Genomic DNA, 24,249 nt, shown 5'->3' on the forward strand with positions numbered 1-24,249 from the left:
TAGCATCCTTGAAATATTGGCTTGGACGCCAGTATCCTCGAGATTGAGAAACGGCCACTGTACCACACACACCTACAGCTCCTAAAGCATAATCAGGCTACAGCCGTTGTGTATTTTATTATGTGAAGCACTAAATGGTCTTAGAAAAATATCGACTCTTTGTTTGTAGATATCTACTAAACTACAGCATACAAATACAGAGAGTAAAGTAGGCCTGTTGTACTGAGTGATATATATTTTACACACTGCTCTGCTTTCTGCACGGACCTCACAGCTATTCTCACTGTAAACAACGCGTCGCGATGAAAGCAGTTTCTAAAATAATATCCAGGGGATAAATGCAGAGCTGTCATTGGCTGCATGAGATAAGTCCGGCCGTGCGTCAAGCCTCCTCCGTTCCCGGAAATGCATCCGCGGAGGAGCCGTGGAGGATGCATCAGTGTGTCCTAGGTTATAGCTCCTCCAGAGAGCCTCCTCGATGCTCGATGCTCGGTCCTCGATGTGCATTTAGAGAAATGAGATGTCCTTCAACATGGCGCGCAACATGGGTCACTACCGGAGAACCGAGGAGTCGAGGAGGGGAAATTTAAGAATTGAGAAGCCTCTCCTGCTTCTCGTGGTTTCCTTGCGTCTCTCCTAGTCCTAGTCGCAGGGAAACGACGCAAGTGAGGGACGCAAGGAATCCATTTAACCGAAGTGAGATGCAGTTAAAGTCTCAACATAAGGATCAAAATACTCCAGAATCTACCAGAAATCAAACATTATAATTCTGAATATACTTCCAGCACAAACCAAGATGCTCCCTGATAAACAAACATTAATGAAAACAAACCCCATGGCGGAGGTCAGAGGTCGCAGCTCGGCTGGATCTGTAATCTGATTGGTCGGTGAAACGAGCTGCAGGCGTTTCACCTGCGGCTCAAAGTGAAACTGTGCAGCCCCGCTGACCGAACACTGTGTGAGGAAGAGGAATCAGTCAGAGAGGAAACCTGCTCCTGTGTCACTTTGATGAAAAATATACTGACTCAAGAGCCTCTGAAACTAGTCTCTTAGTGCAGTGGTTGAATACGCAATCAGACCCTTAACTTAAGTAGAAATACAGTCTTTAATTCTTAACCCTTAGATGCCCGAGTGACTGGACCCTACACTCTTCCAGAAGTGGGTCAAAAAGGACCTGTATTAGAATAATATGTGTTTTTATGCCATTTTTGTCATTTTTGTTAAGAACAATCACTTGTATAATAATTAGTATTCTATTTTGGTTCACCCTAGAAATATTTGATATTTAATTTTTCACTATTTATAATTTTAGACATTTCTTTTACATTTTGAAAAAAAAGATCTCCGCTATTCTGAGACCCTCACAGTATCCCAGTCCCTTTTCAAAACTCATCTCTTCTCCTCTTGTCTACTCATAGCCCACCCTCCATCAATCCATGCTGGTTGATCAAGTTTGATAGTCCTATACCCCCCCCCACCCTAACCTTCCCTTATATTGTAAAGCGATTTTGAGTCCTTGAAAAGCCCTATACAAATACAATGTATTATTATTATTATTATTATTATTATTATTATTATTATTATTATTATTATTATACTGATCTTGCCGTGTAAAATAATCTTCCTGAGAGGTGTCACGTGTGATGTCGTCTGTGTGTCCTACAGTGAATGTATTCCTGACAGCAACAGGTGATGAGAATCAAAGGTTCCCAGAAGATCCCATGGAAAATGCATGCCGGTCATTTTTGACCCACTTATGGAAGCTTGGGGTAGAAATACAAAAACTACAATTTCTTAAAATGTAAATTTAAAATGTGAATGGCATGATATCCAAAACATGTTTTTTGAGGAATAGCTGGAATATGAAATGATACACAAATGTAATTATAAAGATACTTCAAGAAAACCACCTCACCGGGTCCAAAAAGACCCACTTATGCATTTAAGAGTTAACTACAAATCATTTATGTGTTTGAGTTTGTCAATGTGGAGCCAATTTTGGATGTTTGAAATATTAGGCTATTGGTGCAGTACTGCATCATAAAACACATTTATTAAAAAATATAGCATTATTTTTGTCTGGCTTTCATGTTTTTTAATCCTATGGTTTAATTTGTTACACTTATTTTATCATCTTTAGAGTTTATTTCATTGCATTTTGTAAATATGAAACACTGTGACATGTATTCTATTTCTTTCCCTTCAGTTTATGTCCCTTGTTAAAAACTTTGAAGTGCAATTTAATTTGCTTAAAAAGTGATAAAAATGTGATTCACTGATTAAGCATCATGGCTTTGTATATGCATAAAGAAACTAGTATGAGTGTTCAATTAATGTGTCGCACAAAAATAATGATATTTACCAAAATGAAATGTAAAAGACTAACATTAGTGACACAAATGTAAAGTGAAATAAGTCGCATTAAATGGAAATACTCAAGTAAAGTATATAATAAAACAAATATATCTATATTTAATAATACAAATAATTGAACAAATAATAATGATAATAATGTGTAGTTTCAATAATAAAAAAATAAAAACAAGAATACAATGATTACATAATAACAATGGGAAATAATAATAATAATAATAATAATAATAATAGTAATAATAATATGAATGGATAGCACAAATAAATGATTCAATTTGTAAGCCAGATATGCACTTGAATGCATCACTGAGGCAAAAATATCCCTTTGAGTTGGACAGACCAACAATCTGTCTAGTTTTCAGACCCCTAACCTGCAGATATGAGACTCTTGGTGCGCGCATGTGTGTGACACCTCCTGTCCACGTGGAGGCGCCGCACACCCGCATTCCCGCGTGCCACTTGCTCGCTTGACAGTGCAAAAAAAACAAAACACAGAAAGTCTCAGAGCCGTTACAGAAAAAAGAGGGGGTGAGGGGGGGGGGCTGTCTCTTTTTTGAACGCTGTGGTTGCAGATCAGATGCTCGGTGTGCGGGCTGAGGAGGAGCAGCGCGTGGAGCCGAGCGCGCGACTTCTCTGCAAACACCAACAAAAACACCAAAACCAACATTACTGCTGCTGCTGGAGTTTCTCTAGGATTTTCTTCTGGTGACAAATGGACTTTATTACCAACATGTATTCAGCAGCTCTGCTACTGATGCTGGCCGTCAGGATCTGCGCAGACAGCATGGAGGGACCAACAGGTAAGAGATGTTTGGACACCTGCGTAAAGTTGGCTCTCATGGTTTAACACTCGCTCTTCCTACACAGTCAGGATTCCATTTTTCCCCCTACAACTTCTGAAGTTGTCCCAGAGTGCAGTGTGTGATGAGGCTTTTTAAATCAGACCTTGGTTGCTGAAGCTTTCAGCGGTTTGAACTTTCTTCTTTGTATTAATCCAGCGGATTGAATGACATATGCGACTGCCAGCAACCTGCAAGAGTCTAAATCACAGCATCATTTCCTTACAGAATCAATGGTATCGGTGATTACTATGCATTCCCTCTCAAGCTTAAACATGACTTTAAAAAAGTGGATTCATTATTTGCTAAATCTGGCATAAATCATCTCTTCAATGTTTTTGTATGCATGGTCATTGTTGGGTAAAGACTCATTATAACCCTCCACTTTCTCTACACGTCTTTCCATCTGTGTCCAGCTTATTTTACTGTCATGTTTCCATTATTCAAGCTTCAGTCGGTGACAACATACTCTCCTCCCGACGCCTGGGAATGTAAATCACATCCCAGTGATTGAGTCTCCCCTCATTGGGTTTTATTTATTGCTGATGTGCGTAAATGAAATGGGCTGCTAAGTTGCCTGCATGTTAATGGTATTGATGGAACACACGTAATTATGTTGCTGATGCAGGAGATGATTTGCTTGACTGGTTCAATTTGTAAAAAAAACGAAGAGGAAAGACAAATCAAGTGTGTTTATAATTTAGCTGAAAAGGCATGGAGTGAGAGTGTGTTGGAAAAGGCACTACAGTGGAGAGGAATTAGTCAAATACAGATATTCCTTATGTGTGTCAGTCAAACTTTAACAGACAGAGTTTTAAATGGAAACTGAGGCTGAAATTCTCTCCTGTCTGGCGGGTTAACATTCAAATGGTTTAAGATTTCAAGGCCTCCTCTGATCTTTTGAGGATGGATGAAAGGCCTCCCCCCTCAAGTGGTCTCCAGTGAAAAGTGACAGTTGGTTAATCTCGAGAATGCTTTGCAAACTCGTGTGTTTTATAAATACTCCTGGGTGTCAGTTACCTAAACCAGCTGCTGAACCAGACCCAGCCACTCCCCGCTCTGCAGGATCCACTGGGTTCTGTAGGCAGGATTTTTTAAATGGTGACAAGCCAACTGTTTTATGAGATTACGCTGAACAACAGGGAAGTCTCTGCTACCAGCTGGCATGCATTCAGCTCATGTGTTGGGAGAGAAATCTGCTGCGAAGGAATGGACACTCGTGGGAAATGTTGGAGAATGCCCACAGAGGAAGTAATTGGTCTCATCTAATTATGTCTTTGGATTTGTACCTCTAAGCTTTTTGGACTGAAATTATGCTCCTAGTGTTTAAAAAGTACAGAAAGTTATTGTATCGTTTCTAATCTTGTTTGGGAAGTCGTTGATCAGATGACAAATTTTTTCATTATACACGTCATTCTTGGTTTGGTTTGATTTTGTTTCTATCATGGATATTCATATACTTGGTCATGGTGTTCAAGAGAGCAAGAAGGTAATATAATTGAACCACGTGACGAACCCCAACACTCAGCAGCCATTTATATATTCATTCAAGTCAAAGGCTTTCGCAAGTAATGATTATTTCGTTATCTGTTGATTGTTTTTTAAATTCATCGATAGATCTTTTGTCCTCTAAAATGTCAAAGAGTTAAGAAAAATGCCTGAAGCTGAAGATGACCTATGCAAATGTCTTGTTTTTTCAAATATATTACATCTAATGTCGTAGAGCACGGGTGTCAAATTCAAGGCCCGGGGGCCAAATCCGGCCCGCGACTTCATTTAATGTGGCCCCACAAGAGCTCTGAAAGAATATGATACGTTTATTATACGGTTACATGCCAATTTACAGAAGCACTTTGCCCATAAACTACATGTCCCACAATGCATCTCCAATATGAATTTTGTTCAGAATTGGACTTTTTTCTCAAAATTTGACTTTTTTGTTCAAAATTTCAATTTGGCTTTTTAAAAAAAAATCATTTTGTGACATTCTCACTGAAGAGACTTCCAATTATTTGACTTCTGCTTTGAGATGTCGTTAATTATGAAGTTATTACCCTATCCGATAATAATCCAATGCAGAGGCAATAATGTAATATAATACATACGTTTACATATATTAAATATTTATATATGTTTTTTTATATAGTTTTAAAGTTACAACCGGCCCTTTGAGTGCAACCATAATGCTGATGTGGCCCGCGATGAAATTGAGTTTGACACCGCTGTCGTAGAGGACTGAGGAAACCAGAACATATTCACATTTGAGATCTGGAAACTTTCAAAGATTTCTGTCTGCTTTCCAATTGATAATTGACCAATCAATAGGCCTCTTACTAGAGGTCAGTCAGAGGTTAGTCTTTGCTAATGCTTTGCTATCCATTGATGCACACAGGGGTAGCAATGGATCTCAGTTTGGGGAATCTTGAAACTTGAAATATGCAGAGTAACCCAACACAAAGCACTTTGCCCTGAGTGAAATATAGCAGTGTGTTAGCAAAGTTGCATGATGTAGAGCTGAGAATATCTCATCAAATAATAACTTAACCCCATATGCTAACCATGTTGGCTGCATTGCGGAGGGTTGCATCACTTCATGTACGTCAAGTGAGAAAATAATTTGATTAAAAAGCAGATTTTTGTTGGGAACTTTTCATACTTTGCTACAGGATGCTACTGACACATTGTGGATGCTGCTTTAAGAGTGGAAACAGCTCGAGGTTTAAACCTTTAAAGACTTAGCCTGGCATGTTTTTCCTTTGACAAAATTGAAGTTTCAACATTTCCCTTTTGGGGCTGCCAATAAGTTGTGTTCTGCAGCTTTTATGCTAAACAAAGAAGATGCTTTGCTACCCTCAATTTGCCTTTCTGTCGTATTCATGCTCCAGTATCAGCATGTGGCTTCCCTTCACGGTCTCTTACCTCAGGTGCAAACGTTCACCTGCAGTACGAGTAAAACCTGCCGTGTTGTTTAAGAGCACGAACATCATTTAATGTTCGAATTAAAACTCCCAACACTGATACGCAGCTCCAAACACTCTGAGATTGGAGGTTATAGCTTGAAAAGGCCACTCTGATATAGGTGCTGACCTGAGAAGGTGGGATATCACGGACTGCTGGTTGGATGTAGAAAGGGTCTTCGTGTGTAGCGGCGTGGATCCGACCCGGTGTTAAATCCAGCAGAAAATAGCCCGACACACACAAAGCTCTCCTGGTGCAGATACAGACGCTGTAAATGGAGCGTACGTTTGCACAAAAGGCGATGATGAAATGTGGTTGTTCAGGAGGAAATAACACAAGATTCCTTAATGGAACAATTGCATAATGGCTGTTCAAGACAATGAGTACACTCTGTAATCGTAGTTTGTGATAATGAGATGGCAAAAGGAACAAGGTTGGTTTGACTGCCCTTTTTATAGAGAAAGAGATAAACGGAATTTCTATCAATGAAACTCCACATCCTCTTCCAGGCAGTTGAAACTCCCCAGAGCTGTGGGACCGAACTATCACAGGCAACAGATTGAACAATTTTGCTTTAATTGTCTTTTTGGTTGAAGGAAAAATGGATGCAATTAAGCTGGAAATGGATAAAAATGACAGTTTAAGAAGATAAAGAACAGCACAAATGTCTCACCTCCCCTCTCTGATGCAGCATGAAATGGTTTACATATTGAAAAACAGACTACACGAGGCTGTTTCTCCTCAGATAAACTGGATGTTTCGAGGAGAGGAAAATGCGTGGATCAGCGAGAGCCGGCTGAAGTCAATCAGGAACTTTCCTTTTTCTACGTTTCACAACTTTGATGGTTTTTGAGACATTTTAATTGCCTCTGCTTCTGCTGTTAGTCGCAATTTGTTCATTTATCCGGAAGTTTTATTGGCAGTGAAAGCAAACTTGTAAAGGTCTTCAACAGAATTACAGTTTTTCATAACTGAAGGCTCCCACGGGAAGATTGTGAGTTCTGTGAAGAGCTGAGAGACTTGGCAAACTTCTCTGCCTTTAAAAAAAATAAATATACAGTATATAACTGCGGCGTGATTACATCTATTTATCTGAAATAATTTCCTCTTATCACCGAGGGAGGAGTTAGGGCTGCTTTTGTGCAACCCAAGTCAATTTTCTCCAAGGATGTTAAGTTGGTGAAATGCAATGTGGCCTCCAACAGAGCTTTTGTGCCGGTCTAAGCTGGATTCCTGCTCCGTCTATCTGTCCAGGTTGTGTAGCTTCAGCTGTAAACAGTATTCGGCTAAAACCCATTTTGGGCTGCAGTACTTCTTTATCAGTTAGAAGCAGTATATTGGATTTAAGATTTCAGATGTACTATCACTGAGCATTCAGGGGGCAGATTGGTGCATGGCAGAGGAGTTAGCTTTACGCAGGAAGGGGAACTCTGCAGCGTGACATATTCTAAACTGAATTGACAACTTTTTTTTGGGAAAAACTGACCATATCATTGGTTATTCAGAATCAGGAATCTTGTAAAAGTGTTGAATATATCCAACTTGGTTGAAATAACTACAGAAGTAACTAACTCGTGGCAAAACGGCTGCAAAGCCACCATCGCTGACAATGAATATCTATCGAAACACTCTTAAATAAGCTAATTTAGTCTATTTAAATGAGTTAGTCAAGGCTAGTAGTGGGGGGAACCCTGCGTGAACACACAAGTCTGTATAACTGAAGGTTTTAGTAATTTTTCCCACCACCAAAATAGTTTAAATGCAGTGTTGGCCTCTAAAAGATGAGATATACTGTAAGGCTCCCTGATGCCAAAGTGGTCTAAAAAGCAGTTTCTTATCTGGCATCCTATCATTAGCCACTGGTACACCCCACTCAGAATCTGCTGATGTTTTATAGCTAAAGGGTGTGAATAAACACTGATATCGGATTGGTACTCGATATTCGCTGATACCCAAGCTGGGGTGGAAGCTGGGGTGGAAGCGGGGTGGGAGCTGGGGTGGAAGCTGGGGTGGAAGCTGGGGTGGAAGCTGGGGTGGAAGCTGGGGTGGGAGCTGGGTGGAAGCTGGGGTGGAAGCTGGGGTGGAAGCTGGGGTGGGAGCTGGGGTGGGAGCTGGGGTGGAAGCTGGGGTGGAAGCTGGGGTGGAAGCTGGGTGGAAGCTGGGGTGGAAGCTGGGGTGGAAGCTGGGGTGGAAGCTGGGGTGGAAGCTGGGTGGAAGCTGGGGTGGAAGCTGGGGTGGGAGCTGGGTGGAAGCTGGGGTGGAAGCTGGGGTGGAAGCTGGGGTGGAAGCTGGGGTGGGAGCTGGGTGGAAGCTGGGGTGGGAGCTGGGTGGAAGCTGGGGTGGAAGCTGGGGTGGAAGCTGGGGTGGGAGCTGGGGTGGAAGCTGGGGTGGGAGCTGGGGTGGAAGCTGGGGTGGAAGCTGGGGTGGAAGCTGGGTGGAAGCTGGGGTGGAAGCTGGGGTGGGAGCTGGGGTGGAAGCTGGGTGGGAGCTGGGGTGGAAGCTGGGGTGGGAGCTGGGGTGGAAGCTGGGGTGGAAGCTGGGTGAAGCTGGGGTGGAAGCTGGGGTGGGAGCTGGGGTGGAAGCTGGGGTGGAAGCTGGGGTGGGAGCTGGGGTGGAAGCTGGGGTGGAAGCTGGGTGGGAGCTGGGGTGGAAGCTGGGTGGAAGCTGGGTGGGAGCTGGGTGGAAGCTGGGTGGGAGCTGGGGTGGGAGCTGGGGTGGAAGCTGGGTGGAAGCTGGGGTGGAAGCTGGGTGAAGCTGGGGTGGAAGCTGGGTGGAAGCTGGGGTGGAAGCTGGGGTGGTGGTTTGGCAGGCGAGCAGCAGCAACATGAAACACAGCAGCAGGAACATGAACGTAGCAATAGCAAGTAGGGGTGTAACGGTACACGTACCCGTACCGAAATTATTCGGTACGGGCCCTTCGGTTCGGTACAGGTGTGTACCGAAGTGTACCGAACGAATATAACGTTAAACGTAAAAAATTGAGAACGTGAACAACTTTTTGGAAGTAATCTCAGGTGCTGCGTCGCAGCATTCAGAGTAATTTGCTCACATTGGGTTCAACGCGTCATAGAGCGAGCAAGTCATTTCATTGGATGAGAGGCATACTATGAGAGCTGGACAGAGGGATGCGTTCAAATGTAGTCAGTAATTTGAGGAACTGTCGAAAATTAATGGCGAACGCCGATAAAGTTGAGCTCGAAAATCCTCCAGCATCATTGAAGTCTCCGGTTTGGGAACATTTTGGTTTCGCAGTTACGAACAAGGATGAAGGACAAAGACAGGTGGACCGAACCAAAGCTGTTTGTCGGCATTGTTCAACTAACATTGGTTACGCGGCTGGCAATACATCAAACTTGCACACTCTTGAAAAGGCATCACCCGAACGTGAATATCACCGGTACCAAAAGAAAAAAGACTGAAGTGCAAACCCAACTCCCACTAGCATTTAAGCCTCCACCACTCGCAGAAAGTTCAGACCGAGCCAAAGCTATTACAAACGCCAAATATCCTTATGTTGCCATGTTAGCAAAGCGCTACCTGGCTGTATCTGCTACCTCTGTCCCTAGAGAGAGGGTGTTCTCCACATCAGGAGACATTGTTAGTGCCAGCAGATCTGCCCTTTCAGCAAGCAATGTGGACAAGTTAATTTTTCTTTAAAAAAAACATGAAAATACAATGACAAGCAAGTCCTAATGTCAAGCTGGCTGCTTAGGAACTAGTACAGTACAGTTCAAATACAGATTATTTCAGTTCATCGAAAAGCTGCACCTTAATGTTTATTTTATTATATTTTGTATTTATTTGAGTGAATATTCACAGTTTAATAATAATTAAAAACCCAAAACTAATAGTTTATATTTTGTGAGTACTAGTAGCCTACAGTAAAGTTCAAATACAGATTATTTCAGTTCATCGAAATGCTGCACCTTAATGTTTATTTTATTATATTTTGTATTTATTTGAGTGAATACATTATTCACAGTTTAATAATAATTAAAAAAAAATATATATATATGTTTTGTTTTGTGAAAAAAAATTCTGCTGTACCGAAAACGTACCGAACCGAACCGTGACCAAAAAACCGAGGTACGTACCGAACCGAAATGTTTGTGAACCGTTACACCCCTAATAGCAAGTGAACACAGCAGCAGCAGCAGCATAGCGAGGCAGAGGCAGGAAGACCTGGCAGCTTAAATAGAGCGGCATGTTTAGGAGAATGTTTTGGTTGGTTGTAAGAGGGACGAAGGGCGTCACGTGGTAATGTATCATTGGTGCTCGAGTTGACTGCCTGAACTAGCTCGCAGGCTTCGCCCCATTTCTCGGTACTGAAAAAAGTTCCTTTTTGTCTTCTTGAAAGTGTCTGTTCTTGGCTATATCTATACATATTAATATAGAAAATGTGATGTTTAATTGTTTAAATGCATTTTGGACAGAGTTTTAGACTTGATTTTCTTGACTTTCTTTTAGTGTTTGTCTCTGTTAAAGTTAGTCTACTCTTAATGTTTGCCCTTTGTCTGCACTGTACCTTTTGCTTTATGTAACGCTATAAATGTCCTTAAATTTAATAAAGGATTTGTAAATCTGCTTTTTCTCGAGGAAATAGTTCAGCAGGGCTTGTGCTGAATAAACCACAAGTTGTTCATAAATACCGGTGACAGAGCGACCGTCCTCAATCATTATGGCAATGTGTTTATGGCTTTAATATACCAGTTCTGCCACACCATGTGTTTTCACTAATGCTGATGGAGCTGCCTCATGTTCTTGGCCTGGACCCACGAGGCGTCTTAGTGGGCGCATCCAGGAGCAGTTCGCCTCTCCAGGTGTTGATGAAATGTGTTTTTTCGCCCCATCAACAACAAATCATTACTGAGCAGATGGAGTAGAGCCAGCAGGCTGCCTGTCAAGCTGATCGCTAAACATGTTTAGACAATAAAGTTAATTTGCTCCTTTTTTTTAGTCATCCTCTCAAGTCGGTGTGCGTCGATGTTAGAATTCAATTTGTCTTAAAAGCAGGCTGCTGGGTTTGTGATTGCTCGCTTTTCCCCCCCCTCACTGACTCATTTCATTCCTGCAGTTTGATTTCAACAAGCCATGTAATGATTTGCTAGATAAAATGCTTCATGAAATCAGCGCATTAGGTAAGGGGTGATCATTCACGTTGCATGAATGCATCGGATGCTTGAGAATCAGCTGCTGGTTGAATTTCGATTCAGGAATTTGCCGTCTGTTGCAAGTATGCAGAGGGCTGCTAATTCATGATTATAGATTCTCAGAGGACTGACCGGCTGCCAGGGAAACTCCAGCCCGGGATTTTAAAGCACCAGACTTTTCAACCGCAGATGATACTCAGACATCGGCATGCTTTTCAGCTAATTTCTGAAATGCTCCAAGTGTCTGAAATGCCTCTCTGAACTCCTCTAAAGCCGCTCTCCTTCAATATAAAAGCTTCCACAGATAATGTCTCAATTTGTCCACAGGGCATTGAGAGGGTGATGTTTTCAAAGCATAGGAATCTTACCTGATAACTGCACAGACAACAATATCTGTGTCTGAACACTTGAAGACACATCATGGCAGCAAAGTTTCTCCTAATTCCACACCAAAGGACATTTCATTAAAGGTCACCTATTATGCAAAATCCACTGGTGCATGTTTCTTCTACATCAACATGTGTCCCCTCTTCTTCATGTCTCATGGCTTGTGTAACCATTAGCCAATCAGCAACCAAGGTAACCCCCCCCCTTATCACCTGAATCTCCTCCTAGAGCACCATTGGGTTGTTTTTAACCAAATATCTCTCAGATGCCCTTTTCACACCAACACGGTTCCCGTTCTAGCTCCGTGCTTGCGCTCTTCTGGTTCGGAACCGGTTTTTATTTTCAGCCTCCATTTTGTTCACACCGCTCAGAGCCCGACTGGTGCTGCCTCTGCTGCGTCATGACGTCACCGTTTACATCGCTGATTTTCTCCCCAACGGCGCTCACAACAACAACAACAACAATGGGGGACTGCGTCGGGTCGATGATCGTGTTACTTTTAATCATACGCAGCCAGATTAAATTAAATTACTACTTCTCAACCCTTATACTTTTCCCCGTGGTTCATTGTTTATTAATGTGTTTCAGCGGCATTTACCGACCGCTGCAGTGCTGCCCGCTCGTCCACCGGAGTTTATTCTCCCGTTAGCTCCGGGTTAGCTCACACTGCAGCGGCCGCTGTAAAGTATTCACTGTCTGATTGTCACACAAGCAGCTGATATGTGAATGTGTTTCAGTATGAATTGACACTGTTTGGCATCACAACGCTGTTATGAAAGTGTCTCTGGTATAAAATGGGTGATGTTAGCATAGCAACCAAAGCTAAACTGACTATCTTGACTACTTGTTGCTATCCTATTGTGGCATAAACCGTTTTCTACAGGCACACTTTACCGGCGTATTTTTCATTATGATTCTGCTTGTGATAGTCGGACATGACAACCTGTGCAGCTGTCGTGGGGAGGGGCTCCTTATTTTCATAGGGTACTATGACTATGCTTGCACGTCATGGTACCATAGCACCTCCAAGGCGCTAAAAATAAAACTTCAAACATCGCAAAATAAACTGGTCAGACTACTGCTTGACCTTTCATCTAGAACCCACCTCACCTCTGCCCACTTTGACAACCTAGGATGGCTTAGAGTAGACGACAGAGTACAGCTACTTGCAATGGGCCTGGTCTACAAGATCCACTACACCTCTATGGTACCCATGTACATGTCAACATTCTTCCCAAAGGTCAAGGAATACCATGATCATAACACCAGAGGGAGCTCCACAAATCATGTGAAACCCAGATTTGGCACAAAAAAGGGGGAATACACGTTTCGCAATTATGCCACATCAAGGTGGAACGCTCTTCCCACAACTGTAAAGGAAAGTAAAACTATACTTACCTTCAAAACCTCTCTTAAAGAGCACCTTCGGGGGAGAGCATTGCAAAACTGGCCCCGGTAATGGTACAAATCTCAACCTGTCGTTCAATGGACAGCTTCCCCCCCCCCATCTATGTATCTACTCCGCATTTTAGACTCTGTTACTAACTGTATATCTGTAGACTTGGTATGTCTTAAATGTCCGGTTAGGATGTATTAGAACGAAAATCTAAAATGAAAATTGTAAACAAGCAATCTGTATGTAAAAAACCACCTGTATGTAAATTGTAAATAAGCCATCTGTATGTCAAATATGTCTTATATGTCTTAAATGACATGATGAATTGGAAATGGGGGACCCTGATGTAAACAAGACGAAAGTCTTTCTCTGGTCTGCATCCCCTTGACAATTGTATGTTTTGAGCTGTACTGTACTGTACCCAATATACAAGCTGTTAATAAACTTTTCAATCAATTCATCTAAAGTAACAGACAGAGAATCAGCACTTTGGAAACAGGGCTGAAACAGAGGGGATTCTGGGATGCTGCAATGATCTGTTTGGTGTTTGGAGCCAAACACTTCAGAGACATGTTCTGTATATATCTGAGAGCTATAATATATTGATGAAAAACAGTATAACAGGCGTTAGACGCTTATCTCGTCAAATCTGTGAGTGAACCACAGGGTAACAGTCGGAGGTGACAGGTAGGCTATAGTGTCTATTGAGTGAAAACACTGAAGCTGTCTCCTTTATAAGAACACAAGGCTGCTAAAACACAATTTAGTGTGCTCAGAAAGTTAGAATGAGTGTATCTTTATTAAGCACAAAAAAAAAGCAAGATTAAAAAAAATGATCTGTCTTTTATATTCAGCTAACTTAATGATTATACTTTTACTTACAAGTCATTTCGGCCGATTGTGTCCGTGTGAAATTTCGGAAAAGGAACAAAGAGTAGACATGACAAACACACAGACACAGAAATAGAGTATAAGTAATGAAACAAAAAAGGAAATAAGTTACAATTCAGTGTGCAGAGGCTGGAATCATCATTTAACAAAGAGCTATAGATAATCTGATTGTTAAGATTTACAGAAAAGAATATGAGGAAATCAATGCACTCTAACGTTTTGTTAGGATGTTTCTGTTCGTACAGTCTCTTGACTTAAACATCTTTACAATTCTCAAGGCAAGGTATAGAAAACTGAAAGTATCTTCACTATTATCAAAAATATCAAATGGTACCCTTCTAGCCCTTCTCATAGCAACAAAGCCGTTTGAGGGAAAGTGGCTTAAGCCGAAAAAGCCATTTAAAGCACTTTATCAGAATTAAAGCCCTTGAATGCACTCAACGCCACACATTGATGAAAGATAACGGTGTGTTTGAGGAGGATTTATTTTTTCAAGGATAATTCGCCCCGCAGTGTTGCTGCACAACGACTCAGGTGGCAGGTGCAGAAGTACTCAGGTCTTGTACTTGAGTAGAAGTAGGAGTCTTTAGTAGAGATTGGTCCATTGCAGAATAATATGTTTTATAATTATTGATTAAAGTGTTACAGGGTGTCCGCGGGGTCATAAAAAGTATTACAAGTTGATAAATCAATTTAGCGAAAATTAAGGTTATTAAAAAGTATTAAACGGCATTTTCCAAGGTATTACATTTTGTAGCTTGTTTCCAAGAAGTATATAAATTGTCGAAAGAGGTTATATTCTACAGTTTGCCTGAATGTAATCATTGCGTAGGTGTGTAGTGATTCTGTGTAGTTTATTGATGGCATCCCGTTGGATTTGACAGCATCTGAACAGGACATCGCACACTCACGGCTTGATAGCGCGCGAAGGTCCGTTTACGCCAGTTGTTAAACAACATCGTTATGGGGAAATGCAAGTCTGCTGGTTGGAAGATAAGGAGGAAGTATATCAATACTGTATATAGTAAAATGTGAGGTAAAGTATGTCGCCAATGTAACCGGTTACAACTAGAAGTGGCGATGAGATTAAAATGTCAAGGTTTTGAAAGGGATTAAATTTGACTTCAGGATTCCTGCATATACCCTGTGTTCTCAAAGCTGGTAAAGGTGCAGCTAGTTTTAATGGGGGGGGGGGGGGGGGTATCTTGTGAATTTACTCCAGGTGGAACTAATATGTAAGACTCGATTATATTTCGCATCATTACAAGCACCTTAAAATTGCACTTAAAGGTCTCCTATCATCAGGGCCGCCCCTGGCCAACTTGGGGCCCCAAGCGACATTGTGAAATGAGCCCCCCCCCCCCCCCCCCCCACCCCAACCGACAGGAGTGAAAAAAAAAAAAAGGGGAAACAAAGTAGTGTGGTGACACGTTATTGGACATAGTTCACCTTCCGGCTTGTGTTGCAACACGGACCCGTTAGAGTGGGACACCGGAAGTTAGATTAATTCAGGCTAGCATGACATGCAGTAGCAACAAGTGTATTCCAGTCTTGTGATTCAATGTATAATACAGTGTGGAGTTCCATACTGAACACACCGCCTCCGACTCCCATTCATCCGGCAGTAGGCTACTTTGCAATATAATTCCTGTTAATTATTATTGTCAACACAGTTACTTTTTCATACAGTGAGGTAAATGGTAAATGTGCATGTATGTCGTTCAGTATGCGTTTACAGGTGAATATGTCTGCATTTCCTGCCACATACTAGCCTCAAAAAGATTACAATATAATGAATGCAAATAAACTACTTCTACTAATAATCATAATCAATTCAATAATATAAATACTATATTATTATAATATAGTTGTAATATAGTCAAGACAAAACATGCTTATGACATGCTCAAAAACTGATATTTCTTAAATCTGTATTCAAACGTAGTTCCCTCTGTCAGCAATGTATCAACAACTACACACACATTTATATCAGTATTTCTGTGTTGTGGTTGACATGATGATGACTGTTAGGAGTTAAGGGGAGAGGCTGAGCATCACCATGAAATGTGCAAATTGCCATAAAAATGAATAAAAGGGGAAAAAATGCTCCATGTTTTTTAGGCTGTAAACTTTAACTGTTATGTAAGCCAACTAGACAGACAGTGTATCACTCTTCCTCCTGTACATTAGCAGATAAAAGGCATCACATACTTGAATGAATGGTAAATAAAGAATGCTGGAAATAACTGCATCTCCATTAGCCTGTATGCTATGCAGAGACTGCCTTCTTCATGTCCTGAATTGCAGCTGATGTTTTGGCAATTTGACTTATACAATAACCCACCTTCTGGGTTATGCTCTAGTTTCTTCATGTTTTGTTTTCTTCCCTCTCGGACTGAATCTGTCTTTTCACCGACATCTCTTCACCTGCACTAGTGGCCGTATCAAAGCCGTGATTGGTCAGATGTCGATTCATTGCAACGGTGTCGGGTTACAGACGTGCTCCCCTTGTCACCTCTCACTCTCGCGGGGGGGTGTGCGGAGAACTGAGCCGAGAACTGCGCACAGCAGCTGAGGCCCTCTGGGCGGGGCCCCCTGCGCAAGGCGGGGCCCCATGCAGCCTGCGTGATTGACCTGTAGGGAGGGGCGGCCCTGCCTATCATGCAAAATGCACCCGTGTCCCCGGTGTGTCAGGGAACTCACGAAGTGTCAGAAAAAAAGTTTATATATTTTTATATATCTGAGACCCATATTATATGCCTAAAAATAGCATGATAGGAGATCTTTAAGTACAGTACTTGAGTAAATGTACTTAGTTACTTTCCACCACTGCTGTCAGGGAGGATGACGAGGTGACCGGAAACCGTCAGTTATCGCAGAATCGTGAGAGGAACGAGCGGCACATCCAGCAGACTGGGTCGAAGTTTGGTCTTCGGGATGATTTCGTGTCAGCAAGTGTCGCTTCAGATTGAGATGACATCTGAAGGCCAAACAGCGGGATTGGCATTCCTCTCGCTTCCTTTCCTCTCTGCTGGTGAAATAGCTGCACGATGCCAAAAGCTATTTCGTTTCAGCTCTGCTACCTCCTCCTCCATGTTTTATCTCCCGGAGTTTTCCTCCTTTCCGGGTGCCGTGTTTAGTCCCCTGTGTCATTACTGTCGAATACCACAGCGCTGATAAACCTCAGGTTAGATTAACTGCCAAACTACAAACTTCTTATATATTTTCATTTTCAAGTTGCAGCAAAGAAAAGTGATAGAGCAAGACTCGGGGTGTGCAGGTCCCAGGGAAGCAGTAGATATTACTCTTTAAAAAGTCGCCCGTTTAAAGTTATCAAACCTGTGGGCCTCCGAGTGTCCCCGTGGCGCATGAGAGATATTAAAAGTTGCAGGGAAACTTGTGAAGAAAAGTCCAATTAATAAATATATAATGTGACATGTTTCCCAAAGGATTGAACAAGGGCACTGCGGCATCGCCCCTGTCAAGGTTAGCAGTGACCCCCCCCCCCCCCCCACTGTGCACAGCAGGGAGGTTATGCAGCATGAGCAGCAACACCTGTGTTCTGATATCACTGCGGGACATCTTCATCAACACTAAGGAAATTTGGATTAGTGCCAGTTTTGCTGCTGTGTTTTGCCCCTATCTTACTTTGTAATGGTATACATGAAGTGTCAGAGCTCCAGAGTGCAACATGAGGTTATAAACTAGGGGGGGGGGTGAGTTATACTCCCCCCTCCTCCATCTGCAAGTACTCTAGAGATGCTTCATATGTATATATAACTCGTTGTTCGACCACTTTAGGCAACATATTTCATCTTCAGGAAACTATGCTGTTCTTAAAGGGGGCCTATTCGGCTCCTTTCAGCTTCATATTTGTAATGTTGTACCTCTACTGTGACATGTTTCAATGTTTAAATGATATATAGAACACACTGCAGGAAAGGGAAAAGGCCTTCTTTAAAGAAATCTAAAATCTAAGGCGATATCCTTTTTCCTATCAAAATATTAATACATTTCTCAGTCCTACTCTATTTTCCCAAATACCAATACCTAAACATATCTCTTGCCTCAATGCCAATCATGTAACATTGCTCTATGTCCACAATAACAAATCAACAAGGTAACAAAGTGCTTATCGTGTCAATTGGTGCAGTGTGTGTGAACAAACACTTCATCAACCACTTCTCACTGAGATTGGAAATAAAGGTGCCACTTAGCACCACAATGTGTGGGAAAAAAGCAGATTTTAACTGGATAAATGGGAAGTAAAGAGAACTCAATAAACCCTTCAGAGGCATTCACGCTGAGAGTCCAAGCTTAGCCTTGCAGGTTCATCTGTCCTTCCTCTGCTTTTCTTCCGTTTCTCCTGCACATTTCTCTCCTCTCTGCAGCCCCTCTTGACTTCTGTGTGGAGGTTGTTACCTTGGCAATAATTCAGACGATTGGTGGTATTTTGGCACCTCTAAGATGCACGGGACACCTGGGCCCGGCATCTGCTGTGTTTCCTTTCCAAAAGGTGTCAGTGGCGAGCACCCTACTCAGCCTCTGAACTCAGACAGATAAACGCAAAGGATTACATTCATGAGCGAGGAGCTGGAGGATCGTGGCCTGCATGGGAATGAGCTGCCTTTGCATTCACAGAGGAACGTGTTGCCAGGGATGATTGGAGGCATATACCTCATTCTGTTTTATGAGATGTATCGCCGCCTGTGCCCTGGGCGCGATGCTGTGGTTTTTATAAGCTTGCCGTTACGGGAGGCCTTGAATCATTGATTCAATAAGCCAGACCCCCAAGTGCAGACTGGGTCTCAGACAGAGGAGGAGGGGAGAGAGGCAGTGGAGTGAAGTTAAGGAAGTTTGAGAGGAGTCTTTAGGGGACAGGAGGAGGTTTATTGATCGGGGGAAACGGCATGGAAATCAGCTTGGTTGCGGTCGAATTGTCAACTTTGCTTAGGAAGATTACTAACTGGGAGAAATGACCAGGAAGTACCTAAGTGGCAACCATGATAGGAAAGGAACTTCAATACTTCCTTTTGTACCTTCTTTTGCTTAAATACACTGGACCATCCTTCACGAAAGCAAACCAAGATTTTGGACGCAATATTCGACCGTTATTGAAGTAACCGAATTACGACAGACAAACACGGATCATGTATGGTTCTTATTAACCATTATACATCTTAACTTTCAAAAAGTGCTTATGTTTAATCAGTCACCACTATATTAAACCAAAGGCCAAGAATGAACGTTACATTAATTACTGTAAAAATGTTTTTGGGTGTTTACTGTTTGTTTGTACGGTGATTTACACAGGGATAGATGTGAAGGCCTAACAAGCATGTATTGCGTAACGTTTTCTATATTCAAAATAGTTTCATACCATCATACTTATTGGGATTCATGTGGATTTAATACAAGTGGAAAGGAGCACCAATTCACTTTATCAATTTTCTATTCCAACCATGCTAATGAAGAATATAAAGTGGACCGCTGTACGGAAAATTGTGGTCAATTCAACCGCAATCCTAATGTTTGGCTTAGTGCAGGGGTGTCCAAACTTTTTTCACCGAGGGCCACATACAGAAAAATATACGAAGGGCTGGGCCACTCACTAGAGGTGTATTGCCTCATAAGTTCAGTTATAAGTTGGCAAAATATATCAAATGTAGGTAAAATATGCTTGTGAGTGTTAGCAGCTCATCCCTTAAAACAGAAGCCTCAGATTGATTATAATAAGGAGAAATATGAAGGGTGTATTTCAAGCTTGTTAGGTAATTAAGTTATTGGGCTTTCTTCTTATCAACTATTATGTTAGATAATGTTTCCAACTTGAATTGACTGAATGTATTTGAAAAGTGGGCTTATTAACACATGAATACTACTGTGTAATATATTTTTACATTCATGTTTAAGAAGTACAATATAAGACAAGCTCAACTTTCATTTGTGGGCCATATTCCATTATATATTTTTTATTTGCTGAGGGCTGATTCAAAATTGGCCGCCCCCTGGGCTAAAATTGGCAGCCCCTGGGCCGTAGTTTGGGACACCCCTGGCTGAGTGTCTGCAACCCCTATAAAAAGTGAGTTAGGGGGATCGAGTGTCAAACATGTGCTACCCCCCGATCCACCCCCCCTAATCGCAGCATCAATGGAGCGTGAGCAGATGTCCGGGGTCAGCGCGCCCACATCACAATAATAACAATTATAATAGGGCATGAGAGGATGATGATGGTAACCCAGACACGGGGTGACCTGGACAGACTTTAAAAACAGATCCACTTTGTTTGCTGCAGTTGACATATGTTGTCTGAGAGTTGGTTTAATCTCAGACTCCTGTACGTTGACCCAGAAATTATGCCATCAAAAGGCAGGACTGGTGTTTCATGTAGAGGAACCCTCATGGTTTAAATGCATTATGAAACTAAAGGAAAATTCCAACCACAGGAGGTGCACTCAGATGTATTTTAGGATAGACATAGCTGATGAAAGTCTGCTTTTAGAGTGGAGCCGGGATGACGTATGTTTGAAGGCTGCGCAAGGGTTCCTTTGACAACAATTCAAAGGGATTTTAGCGTTGGATTTTGGTATATTGCAAAATATGATCTCTGTAGCAAAGACACCTTTATGGTACTTACACATTTTGTCCAGCAGGATAATCTCCACATATTAACATAACTTTATGATTTCTGAAGTAAAAAGCTAACGTTAGGCTATAAAGGAACTACAGGATGGAAAAGCAGCTTTTAGTTATTATGCCCCAACAATTTGGAACAAACTGGCCAAATCGTGCACGTCCGCCGAAACAATTCCTATTTTTAAATCCCGACTAAAAACGCACCTATTTGCCGCTGCTTTTAATTGAGCTGCCCATACTCACACTACAGTATGACTTTTTAGTCATGTATTCTGTACCTGCTGCTGTGTTTATTATTTAATTTATTTCATTACCTTTGCTTATTATGCCTGTTTTTAAATGCCTTTTTAATAATGTATTTATGCTGTATTTGTTCTTAAATGTCTTTTGCTTTTAATCTGTAAAGCACTTTGAATCGCCACGTGCTGAAAAGTGCTATATAAATAAAATTGCCTTGTCTTGCCTTACAGCACCACCGCTAAGCTAAAGGCGGCTAATGTTGTGCTATAAAGGAACTACAGCACGGTCACATGACTTCACGTCACCACCGCTAAGCTAATGGTGGCTAATGTTGGGCTATAAAGGAACTACAGCACAGTCACATGACTTCACGTCACCACCGCTAAGCTAAAGGCGGCTAATGTTGGGCTATAAAGGAACTACAGCACGGTCACATGACTTCATGTCACCACCGCTAAGCTAAAGGTGGCTAATGTTGGGCTATAAAGGAACTACAGCACGGTCACATGACTTCACCTCACCACCGCTAAGCTAAAGGTGGCTAATGTTGGGCGTGATGATTTAGACACTTGTTAGCAACCGCTCTTTTTTAAATCCACCAGTGCGGTATTTACTGAAGTATTTATACGTTGTAGAACGAAATCTCCTCAGCTTGTGTTAACCACAGACTTTATTTCAGGCTAACAACCAAACAAACGCATTCAGAAAACCATTGACTTCAAGACGAGGGAACAGGAAGTGGTAACAAGTCCTTTTCAGGTTTTAGGACTCATTTCACCACTTACATGCCAAAATAGTTCCCTAGAGTAATTACAATTAATTTCTAAGTATGATTCTTCCTTAAAAACTAATTAGGGTTTAAAATACGGTTTAGCCATTGTGGATTCTTTGAGGCAACATTTCAATGCCAAAGCTATTCCCACAGCAATCGTTTTTGAGCTTAATGCCAATATCTAACTCTCAGGTAGGTTCTTTAAAAGTCTTCATCAGAGCAAGATGAGAACTCAGACAGGGTGTTTCATTAGAGGGTTTCAGGCCGTCGCTCTACAAAGTGATGGCAACGGTGTTGACAGGACTGTATTATGTGTTTAATCAAAGGAAAATATCTGCAAGCTGATGGTTTTATGAAACAAAGTGAGGAGGCGGGATAACCGCTTCAACTCCACTGTATTTATATTCCACTCTGAAAGCTGCACAGTTTATCTGAAGTACTTTAAAGAGTACAGCGAAGAGAATAAAAACAAGAAGTCAAATGGACAAAAACATATAAATCACATTTTGAAGAGATGGACACCTGTAGGACGATGCTTTCTATCCACTCACCCTTGGCTTAGCAGGCATGTGACAATATGAAAATGAATGTCATGATAATTCTTGCCACAGTAATAACATTTCACAAAATAACGACACTTGAAAAGTGCTTAAAAGTTGTTACACTTTGTTGAAGAAACAAAAAAGTACATTCCTGCAGGCATAAAACTTCCTGTGCATTTTAAATCACATCATTTTTAAAGGTGTTTTTGTGAGATTAGATTATAAGTGTTTTTATTGTGAAACACATCCTATATATATTTGCTCATCCCTACTTTATTTATTATCTTTGAATGTTCGGATCAGAGGGTCACAGGTTCAAACCCCACTGCATGTCGTTGTGTCCCTGGGCAAGACACTTCACCCCAAATTGCTCCTGTGGGGATTGTCCACAGTACTGAGTATGTAAGTCGCTTTGGATAAAAGCGTCTAACAAGTGACATGTAATGTAATGTACTTGCCACTAGTATGTGTTGCACTTGAAATAGTACTCCACTAATTCGACATATATGTAAAATAAATCTATCGTGTCACCAGGGTGGTGGTGGCGAAGTCCATAGGGACTTGGCTTGGCAACTGGAAGGTCACCAGTTCAAGTCCTGGAAAAACTAGTGCTACCGAGGTGTCCCTGAGCAAGGCACTCTTCCCTACACTGCTCCCCGGGTGCCGTACATAATGGCAGCCAGTGGCTCCTAACACTAGGATGGGTAAAATGCTATGTACCGTTTCGTTACATAGTACCACTACCTATACTACGTAACGACAATAAGTTAAATCTTCTTCTTCTATTATGTCAGTAGAAAAAGGAAGTTGAAAATCAATGCTTCTGTAACAGAAATATCCTTTTTTAAATTCCACACATTTATCTAAATTGTTAAAACTTGCCGTATACGTTACCCACAATGCAACAGAGCGAATTCCGTTAAATGCACAGATTCGGGTGTGTAATAGAGACTTGCTTTAGAGTTATTCTCATGGAGTTTGAAAAAGGGTCTGCAGGTTTTCATGTCCTGCAGGCAGTTATTCAGGGCTGTTAATTTATGGTGGTTAACTTACGGGGCCATACAGATAAAGCTAGGAGTTCTCTCTGTAACTGCAAAATAAATATTGTATTTATGGATAAAGTGGGCCCTTAAGGGAACATTTAAATGCAAAGAGGCTGGGACCGAGTATGACACCTCGGGGGACTTTGCTTCAGCCTTTTGTGCAAAAAACCCTGACTCAGCGACGAAGAGGAAGGTCATTTTTCACCTTTTAGATATGTAAATGTCCCGCCTGACATCCGGATTTCTTTGCTTCTTCCATTCATATCTAGTGCTGAAAAACTAGGAAACATTTCAGTATGTGCACCAGTCCAGGAAGGGGGGGGGGGGGGGGGGGGGTGCATTGGCCCCTTTAGAGAGGAATGCATATATGGAACAATGTGTGACATATTTGTCATTGTCACTCCTGAGGGACGGTTTGCACGTAAATTGCTTCAGCCTGGATCTGTGCAGCCACGCCCACATGCTTCTGTACTCCCAGACAACTCTAATTATATGCACACTAAAGTAGGCTATGTATTGTTGTCAATCCGCCCCCCCCCCCCCCCCCCCCCCCCCCCCCCTCCACTCTCATCCCCCTTCTGTTTCGCCTACTTTCTGCAAGACCGGAAGACCTGTTGTTGGAAAAGCTGTCAATCATAGAGAGGAAGAATGAGGGGAGGGAGGGTTCCTCAATTTGGAAAACGTGTTTTACTGCAGAGGTAAATCTTTATGGTAATGGCGTAATTTTTATCTTCGAGGCTGCATCCAAGGACGGAAACATTTGACCTAAACATTGTGTGTGTGTGTGTGTGTGAGCCACATACTCACTGTTTATAGAAGCATAGCACTGGTTCCCTGGAAAAAGCCAATTTGTTTTTCCTTTGAATTATTGCAGAAAATAACCTCTCTGGCAAACACATGTTTATCATGCTTACACGTTTTATTTAACAGGATAATCTCCACATATTAACACCACTTTGATTTTTGAAGAGTAAAGGCAATCTCGGAAGTAAAAAGCTAACGTTACGTTTCAATTAGGCGGC

General features: G+C 41.9%; 1 protein-coding gene across 7 annotated transcripts in view; it reads left to right on the forward strand.

Annotated features, from left to right (window-relative positions):
- The first annotated feature begins 2,965 nt into the window (after positions 1-2,965).
- Positions 2,966-24,249, forward strand: part of ptprua (protein tyrosine phosphatase receptor type Ua) — a 271,078-nt gene continuing 249,794 nt past the window's right edge. For all 7 annotated transcript variants that reach the window (XM_034236684.1, XM_034236686.1, XM_034236685.1 and 4 more), the window contains exon 1: positions 2,966-3,173. In XM_034236684.1, the coding sequence (XP_034092575.1) occupies positions 3,086-3,173 (88 nt within the window). In that variant the 5' untranslated portion in view covers positions 2,966-3,085. The remainder of the gene's footprint in view (positions 3,174-24,249) is intronic.

The sequence above is a fragment of the Gymnodraco acuticeps genome, unplaced genomic scaffold, assembly GCF_902827175.1.
Source record: "Gymnodraco acuticeps unplaced genomic scaffold, fGymAcu1.1, whole genome shotgun sequence".
NCBI classification, from domain to species: Eukaryota; Metazoa; Chordata; class Actinopteri; order Perciformes; family Bathydraconidae; genus Gymnodraco; species Gymnodraco acuticeps.